Source organism: Petaurus breviceps, unplaced genomic scaffold (assembly GCF_028583685.1).
Source record: "Petaurus breviceps papuanus isolate PSGF00001 unplaced genomic scaffold, PetGlider_PUasm1.0 90881, whole genome shotgun sequence".
Lineage (NCBI taxonomy): Eukaryota > Metazoa > Chordata > Mammalia > Diprotodontia > Petauridae > Petaurus > Petaurus breviceps.
The window spans coordinates 12,603,905-12,613,027 of NW_027187369.1; the positions used below are offsets into that span (position 1 = coordinate 12,603,905).

At 46.2% G+C, this 9,123-nt stretch overlaps 1 protein-coding gene across 4 annotated transcripts in view; it reads right to left on the bottom strand.

The window, feature by feature from the left end:
- The window catches only part of ARHGEF6 (Rac/Cdc42 guanine nucleotide exchange factor 6), a 115,298-nt gene extending 107,080 nt beyond the window's left edge, over positions 1-8,218 (bottom strand). For 3 of the 4 annotated variants that reach the window (XM_069074154.1, XM_069074153.1, XM_069074151.1), the window contains exons 1-2: positions 7,639-8,145; positions 5,423-5,506 (exon numbers count right to left, since the gene is read on the bottom strand). In XM_069074154.1, coding sequence (XP_068930255.1) covers positions 5,423-5,506; positions 7,639-7,803 — 249 coding nt within the window. In that variant the 5' untranslated portion in view covers positions 7,804-8,145. Of the gene's footprint in view, positions 1-5,422; positions 5,507-7,638 lie in introns of all 4 variants that reach the window. The other variant, XM_069074152.1, reaches the window with a different exon arrangement.
- Between the last annotated feature and the right edge of the window lie 905 nt (positions 8,219-9,123).

The following is a 9,123-nucleotide window of genomic DNA, read 5'->3' on the forward strand; positions in this document are numbered from 1 at the left end:
CAGCAGCAGCAGCTTCGGCGGCGGAGTCAGCAGCAGCAGCTTCGGCGGCGGAGTCAGCAGCAGCAGCTTCGGCGGCGGAGTCAGCAGCAGCAGCTTCGGCGGCGGAGTCAGCAGCAGCTTCGGAAGCAGCAGCAGCAGCAAAAGTTTCGGCGGCTGGGGCAGCAGCAGAAGTTTCGGCAGTGGGGGCAGCAGCAGCAGCAGCAGCTTTGGTGTCTGCGGCGGTAGCAGCAGGAGCTGCTGCAACTTCGGCGGCGGCGGTGGCAGCAGCAGCTGCAACTTAGGTGGCTACGGCAGCTACGGCAACCCGGGCAGCAGCTACGGCAACCCGGGCAGCAGCTACGGCGACCCGGGCAGCAGCTTCGGCGAGGGTAGCAGCAGCAGCTTCGGGGGCAGCAGCAGCAGCCGTGGTGGCGGCAGCAGCAGCAGCAGCAACGCCTTCCCCATACTGCGCATGCTGCTGCTGCCCAACAGAGAGAGCCCCCAGCCTCCTCACCTTGGCTGGACCCCCTCAGAAGAGCAACCCTAGAATCGCAGCCTAGCTGACAGCTTGGCAGCCCGAGGAGCCCCCTTTTTCAATTAGGCACCCTGACCCCACCTTGGGCTCCCGGAGACCCGACGGCTTCAGCCTCGGCAGAGTTATTGAAAGGGAGGGAGGGGGGAAAGATCGCAGAATATGGGGAGCTGAGGGTCATTCAGAGCAGAAACTAGTCCAGTTTTTGTCCATGAAACCCCAGCGCAATGCTTGGTAAACAGTAGGCGCTTAATAAATGCTTGTTGCAATACTTTGGATTGGGCTTGTTTTCTTTTCCCTAGTCTCTATCCTCTGCACCCTAGGGGTCTTATCCTGAGGGGTTTAAGCCCCAGGCTGGGCCGAGGGGAGGAAGTGGCTAACTGTTGTGACGAGCAGAATTGGGATTCGGTATTCATAAATTAGAAAAGGCAAAAATTGAGAGCACTTAGTCAAGGAACGGGATGGGCCTCTAGAGTACTTCTTGTTACTTATGGAAATTCCATTAGGATTTGTTTTTCTTAACTGTCCTTTGTTACTAGGGCGGGTTCTACTGGGATGGGGTGAGAGGGAGGGAATGCTGGAAAATGAGGTTTTTTAAGAGCATCAATTTTTTAAAAGCCATTAGGGACATGAGACTTAAAGAAAAGGAAGAAAAAGAGACACTGAGATAGAACATCTAGTATTTCTATTGGCACTAAATGGACGTAAATATCCTACAGGGCAAGATCCCTTTTCTACACTCCTTCAGGAAATGGGGAACGGAGGAAGGAACAGTAAGCAACCAGGACCCGGAAACTGCCTTGTGGTCGTCCCCTCCCCCTCAGCCCCCCGCTGCTAGTGCTTTCCTCACTGAGATTACTTTCCATCTACTCTGACTACAACGATTTCTATATTGGCTCTCCCCTTCGAATATAAGCTTCCTGAGGGCCAGGGTTGTTTTTCCCTTTATGTATTTTTCTTTGTAGAAGATGGTGGATTTCAAATTAAGTTTTCTAAGGCACAGTATCCCTAATGTTACTAGCTAGACTTTAAGGAGTCACCAGTATTAATCATGAATGTAAAAGCACTTATTAAATGCTTAATAAATAGTAAATGCTTGTTTACTGATATACAGAATTCCCAACCTAGACCTTTGGACCCTCTTTTAATTAGCAAAATGGGTCTTGACTGTTTCCAAGTAGGCTTTTGCACTATTTCCATAAAGACCCATCCCTAAAGTTGGCAAGACTGCTGTAGAGACTGGACAAATGGAATGTCCCCAGGGAGGCATCCAGCTTTTGAAGAAGGCTCTGCCAGGGGGAGAAAGCACAATTCGTGCTAGGAAAAGCACAGGTCTTAGAAATCAGAAGGCCTAGGTTCAAACCCCACCTCTGATCCTTACCCCAGTGATCAGGAACAAGCTTCACCTCCCTGGACCTCAATGTCCTCATGTGGAAAAAAGAGGTGGTTACAATAGACTAGTCTCTGAGGTACCTTCAAGCTCTAGACCAGTTCTGCACGTGACTTTGGATAAGTCACTTCCCTTCCCTTGGCCTCAGTTTCCTCCTCTGTAAAAATAAGAGAATGGTTCCAGATCACCTCTGAGGTCCCTTTCAACTCAAATTCTATTCTCCTGTGATCCTACAATCCAAAGTCACTGCCCCCTCCCTGCGCCTCCGTTTACTTCTCTGTAAAATGAGGGGATTGGACAAGGTGGTCTCTGAGGGCCCTTTTAGTGCTGCATCTCTGACTTATGGAAAGAATTCTGGGCTTCTACACAGGAGACCAAGGTCTAAATCCTGGCTTTTGACAGCACCTGTGTGACTGTGGGAGTCACTTTCCCCTCTCTGGGCCTCAGTTTTCTTCTCTGTCAGCTGTGGATTGGGATGCTTGTATTGCCCACTTTGCAGGGTGACTGTGAGGGCAGTGCTCTGTAAACCCTAGGCTGCAAAACCAATGGATATTGTTACTATTAATTACTCTTTTTCACAAAACACATTGTTTCCTGAGGTTTTTTCCTAAGTTAGTCTGGCCTCAGAGGGCAAGGGAAAGAAATCCCCACCTGCTCCATTTTGGTTGGGGCAGTGGAAGCAGCTGAAGTAGTGGCTGCTAGGCACTTAGGAACCTCGGCCTACTGTCTTACTGGGTGAGGAAACTAGATGAGTGCCCCTCCCAAACCCCCCCCCACACACACACACATGCTCCCTGAAGCCTAAATGGGATCAGATATATCCATTTTTCTTTTCAGCCCCTTAAAGCCAGATGCTGTCTATGGGTCCTACTGATGATACTAGATGGGGTGCTCTTGCGGGCTGAGGGTCTTCCTTGCCTTCTTGGCTCTATGAGTAAAGGAAGATCTATTTACAACATAAGATCCCTTCTTACCCAAATCTCTATGATTCTCTCATATATTCCAGGCTGCTTCCCCCACCCCCGCCACCCTCAGTACAGCCCTGTGGTCCCCATTAGCTGAAAATGAATACTGTGTAATACAAGGCTTCAGTTGTCCAGAGGTCACTTATCCATCAACCTCAACTGTAAAAAACAGAGCTGAGAACAGGAAGTAGGCAAAAAAAAAGATGTCTCTTAGCAGCCAAAACAGATGGCCCAAAGTCCAAGCTGAAAACTCAGAGGAGGGTGCCTCAGACCCTCACTCAGAACCTATTCACTTTTATTTTAAACAGAATTTGAAAAAGCTTGGTGGTTAGATTTTTTCCATCTCATAGCAGAATAAAAGCCATTGGGCAGATGGAGGGAGAACTGCTAGAGGCAGATATTGATAGCAGCAAAAAATGACAGTTGACAGTGAGGGATTAGGATGGGCTGAACAGGAACAGAAACAAGGCCTGTGGTTTCATTGGTATAAGGAACTCCCAGGTGAGGAAAGTCCCTCTTCCAATGCAGGTTAGCACCTTTTCTGAAACTTAGAGTCTTAGAGAGTTGCCTGGGCTGCTAAAAGGTTAAGCTACTTGCCCAATGCCACCCAGCCTGCATCAAAGGTAGGACTTGAAACCAGGTCTTCTTGGCTTCCAGGCCAGCTCTATGGCCTCTATTATAAATTATAGTTAATATGGGATTATAAAATAGAACCGAAATTACAAAAGGCACAACGTATAACAATTTGGGGTCATTTAGTGCAGGGGTAAACAACCCATGACACTGAGAACCTCATTGAAATAATATAATAATGGGGGTACATGATGATCTTGAGTTATCAGAAAAGGTTAGATCATGTTCAGCTTCACCTGTTTAAGAAGGAAAGGAAACATATAATAAATACATCTTAGAATGGTTTGCATTCAAAATGGTTGACAAAAATTTTGACTATCTGGAAAATTCATATAGAATGGTTCATCCCTATATAATGCCAAGTAAACAAGCTGTTTGCATCTGGTTTCAAGGGGAAAACACCCCATCGCATTCTGGTGTACCATTGAGGTCCTTAATTTTCAAACCACCTCAGCTAGAAAATATGTGCATACATACATACACTCATATACATACATACATCAAAATGGACAGTGGGAAAGCAGACATAGGCCAGTTTTAAAAGAGAAGTGAGCATACAGCTGTGGATGGAATTGAGTGGAAGGGCATGGTTAAACATTCAGGGCTTAGAATCTCTTGATCTTGAGGCCTCAAGAAACTAGAATGGGGGATTTAGAGGAGCAAGGATAAGCAGACAAAAGTTGCCTTTCTGTCTAATGTTTTTCATTCTTAGAAGGTTCCCCAGTGGGAATACTATTGCATTCCAAATGTAACCTCTGTCCAAAGGTGGTCAGAGGCAATGTTTTGAGTCAAGCAAGATTTGTTGCCTGTCGAGGTTGTGTGCCAGCCCATCTTTCTTCCTCCTACTACTGAGATTAACAGTCACATAACCCCCACCAAGGGGCCAGGCTTTCTGTAGCCAAGGCATCACTCAACTCATCTGATCACCTTCAATCTCATGTGCTGATGGGGAAGGCTGTAGGATGCTAGAGCCTGTTCATTCTTTTTTCAGACTTTGTAAATCTTAGTATGATAGAGCTCAGAGACCATGCATGGAAAAAGCAATCTAGGCCAGAGGCTGCCAGTCTTTTCTGGTCTCCATATCCCTTGGCCTTCAGGAAACCTTACCATACCTCCTATTCAGTATAAAATATGAAATAAATTTGAGAAACTGAAGAGATAAATTATCATGAGGAAAAATTACCCCTTTGCCAAGCTCTTCAACCCCCCTGGCAGTACACATGCCCAGGTTAGGAACTCAGGATCCAGCCCAACCCTCTGATTTCATAAAAAGCAAACTGAAACCCAAAGGAGTATGGTCTACAACTGTGGCCCTATCTTTGTTGTATAAATCAGAGGTGTCAAACACTGACCAGAAGGCATGAGGCCCACAGTGCTCCTAAGTGTAGCCCAAATCAGATTAAAATGGAATTGGGAAATATCCAAAGAATGAAATAAAAGTACAATAAAACATAGATAACATTACATTTTAAAAGTAAATCAATATGAAGCCCACAGGGATCCTTAAGTACAGATTAATGGTCCTCGGTTTCTGTCTGAGTTGAACACCACAGTTTATACCATTAGCGTTTCCCGAGATTGAGAAAAGCAGCTATAAAAGCACATCCGTTCCTTCTGAATTTACTTTTAAAATGTACATGCTGGACTGTGAAAGACAATCATTTCATTGTTGCTGCTGTTGTCTCTTCCAGCAGTTTTGGGGGAAAGACAGCCTCCCACCAAAGTGGCCATCAATTTCTCCTGTGGGGTGAATAAAAAATGGTCTAATCTTCAACCTTGCAGTGGCTGCTGGGGAAAATGAGCAAATGAGATTTCCCCTTTACTCCAATACCAAATCCCCTCTTTATTAGCAGAGCAAAGCCAAAACAAAACCAAAAGTACCAATGATGCCTATAGTGAGGTTGCATGGGCCACCTGACTTACCTCCACCTGAAGACCTGCACATCCTTTGAGGAAGTCCTTAATGTTACTGATGCAGTCAGCTTCCGTTTGGGGCTCCTGATGGTACTAAAGAAATGATCAAGAGAACCCCTGTGAGTTGGGTTTCCCAAGCAGGCCCAGCATGCTTCATGCTTTATGAGAACTAGGTAGGGTTTTTGGTTTTGGTTTGCTTTTTGGGGGTTTTTTGAAGGCGAAGGGGAAGGCCGCTGTCAAACCAGGAAGAGAAATAACCACTGAAGGAAATGATGTAAAAATCGAAACGGTCTTTTGTTTCAAACAAATATCAGTCCCAGAACAGGTCCCCAGGCTAAAGATCCACTGATGGGTCCCCCAACTTTGAGTCCAAAGTTATTTGGACTACATGTTTCTCCATTCTCTGTCCCCATCCCAAGGTATTAGGATGTGTCTGGATTTTTTTTAACTATGTTCTTATTTTCAAATATATGAAAAGCACATTTTCCACCTTAGTGTTTTCTACAATCTCATAGGAACCTTCCTAGTATCAGAGATTTAGGGTTCATGGAACCTCAGGGGCCATCTAGTCCAACCCCCTTAATAGAGAAGGAAACTAAGGGAAGGGGAAGAGACTGATCCAAGATGATACATAGGATCCTAGCTCTAGAACTGGAAGGGACCTCAAAAGTCCTTGAGTCAAAGTCCTTTATTTGATAGAGGAGGAAATTGAGGCCCATTAAGGTAAAAGTTCTTTTTTTTTTTTTTTGCTTTTTTTTTTGGAGGGGGGAAGGCAGGGCAATTGGGGTTAAATGACTTGCCCAAGGACCCACAGCTAGTAAGTGTTAAGTGTCTGGGGTCGGATTTGAGCTCAGGTCCACCTGATTCCAGGGCCGGCACTCTATTCACTGTGCTACCTAGCCGCCCCTAAGGTAAAAGTTCTTGCCCAATGGGGTGGCTAGGTGGCACAGTGAGTAAAGTGCTGGCCCTGGAGTCAGGAGGACCCGAGTTCAGTTCTGACCTCAGACACTTAACACCCACACACACACACAAAAAAGCTATCCATGTAACCTTGGGCAAGTTACTTAACCCCAATTGCCCTCCAAAAGGCAAAAAAAAAAACATTCTTGCCCAAGGCCCCACAGTGGATCACAGATCTAGAGCTGGAAAGGACCTCAGAAGCCATCTAGGCCAACCCTCTCTTTTTACAGATGGAGAAACTGAGGCCCAGGGAAATTAAGTGACTTTCCCAGGGTCTTAGCTAATAAGTGACCAAGCTGAGATTTGAAACCAGGACCTCTGATTCCAAATAGAAATCTTTCCATTGCATCCCACTTGGACACTTGACCCAACAAGTAACAGGTACAAATGTACCCTGCATGGTATTTTAATATATCTTTTTTCCAGCCTAGAAAGTTGCTACAAGGGGTAGCATGGAATAATGTGTTTCATTTCAAATACCCATTTAGTTTCAGTTGTTATCAGAAGTCATGCATCCTAGCTTGGTTCTCCTTGTTGCTAAAAGGAAACTTTTAAAGAAACACAGATATTCATTTCAGCTATGCCATCAGCCCTAGATTTAAACATCTTACAATTTCACAGATTCTGGTTAAATTGTGTCCTTAGTGTGTGGGGAGGTCTATTAACATCTCCCTCACTCTAACAGGGAATACTTTTCCCATGGATGTTATCTTTGTCTCAGTGCTATCATGGTCTTACTGAGCTAGTAAACAAGGGCCCATAAGCCATTTCCCATCTTTCTGGGACGCGAATGATAAGGAATCATTTCTAGCTACTAGAAAGATAGCAACATATTTGACTCCCAGGCTACGTGGGCCAGGCAGTATGAAGTCCAACCAACATTTGTTAAGCAGCTACTGTTATGTGCCAGGCCCTGTGCTACATGCTACAGAGACAGAGAACAAAATAACAAAGAGCCCTTACCCACAAGAAGCTTGCCTTCTACTGGGGGGACCCGACATGTAAACAGATAGGCAAATATACCACCTAATGAGGAAGACCAAAGGCCAAGCAACTAAGGAGATAAAGAAAGGCTTCATAGGGGAGAGGGCAGCTGAGCTGAGCCTTGAAGAAAGAGCTAGGGATTCTAGGAGGCTGAGGTGAGCAGGGAGGGTATTCCAGGCCTGGGGGAAAGCTAGGCCCAGACCCAGTAACAGGAGGTGGAGGGCCTGCGTAAGGAAGCAGCCAACTAGGCCAAGGAAGCAGACCATGCCCATTTCAGTTACCTTTTCCACAGTTCCAGGAAGAAGACGATTTAGCAGTTTGCATAGCACTACCCCATTTTTCAGAGACACCTTCAAGAATTCCTCCGGATCACAGATGGTCTTCTTGGGGGAATTTAAAACTCCCAAAGAGATGAGCCATGTCACGATACGTTCCTCGGGATTCATTGCCGAGGACTGTGCACCCGAAGCAGCTGCAAGGTCTTACCCACATCCGTGATTGCATCGGGTGCTGTCTTCCTTTTTTCCGGGCTCTCTTTTCTGGTGCTTGCTGAGCAAACAGTGGAGACAACTCTTCTCTGGCCACAGTAGGACTTCCACTCCAAAGGTGGGATCTTCGAACCACAGAGACCACACTCAGTGATGTAAAGCTAAAAAGAACAAGTGCAAGAACCAGGGACAAGCATGATTGTATTTTTCAACACACATCACCCCACCCCCCAACTGAAAAACAAGCTCATACTGACAAACACTTGAAGGAGCCAGGGCTGCAAGGGAAGGAAGTGAAGAGGATGCTGGGGAGGGAGGGGACAGAAGGAAGTAGGGACTCTTGGAAAAGAGAGGTGAGCCAGCCCTGCAGGGAACCTTGCAAATGAGAAACTGAGTGGGCCAGCCTGGGGACAAGCTGTCAATAGTCTAGCCTCAGTGAACAAATCTGGCTTCTGTCAGGAAGTGGGTGCCAACTGGCTTGGATGTCCAACAGATCAGATCTAGGCTTTCTCAGGGAATCAATGGAAATGGCAGTGGGGCTCCAAGAAGGGAGAAGGGAGAAATATATCCCAGGAATGGCTGTCCAGTCCCAAGTTTTCACCCAAGGATGTTGGGTGCCATGACTTCTTGGGAGACTCTTTTAAGAGGTCTGGGGAGGAGGAGCCAGAAGTGTAAAGGCTGGCACAGAAGCAGAGAGGATGGCATTTTCATTCATGGCAAAGAGGGAAATAGGAGGAGAACATCTGCCACCCTGTTTACTTGCATCCTTTCATACTTCTTTCTGGACCTGATGCCCATTGCACGATCCAGCTGCAAAACTCATGCCAAAGTCTTGAACAAAGTAACGTGGGCCAGAACATGTTGCTTTAAAAATAAGTGTGTCTGAGGATGGCAGGGAAAGAAGGGATTGGGGGGATTCGAGAAAATAATGACAAAAACAGGAAGAATTGGAAAACAAAATAGCATTTGCCAGGAGTCTATACCACACACTGGGAAACTGGGGGTCTTCCAACTCTACCTCATGGGCTGGCTGAGAGAAAAGAACTTTGCAAACCTAAAAACACTAGCCAAATGAAAGCTGTTGCTATTATTTAGATTAGAGGAGTCAGAGCTGAATGGGGCCTTAGGAAGCCCTAGGTTCAAATCTTGCCTCAGACATTTACTAGCTGTGTGACCCTGTGCAAGTCACTTGACCTCTCTGTGCATCACTGTCCTCTCTTCTGAAGAAGGGTGGGTGGGAGTGGGGAGGGCTTGGATTCAGTGGTCTCTAAGGTCCCT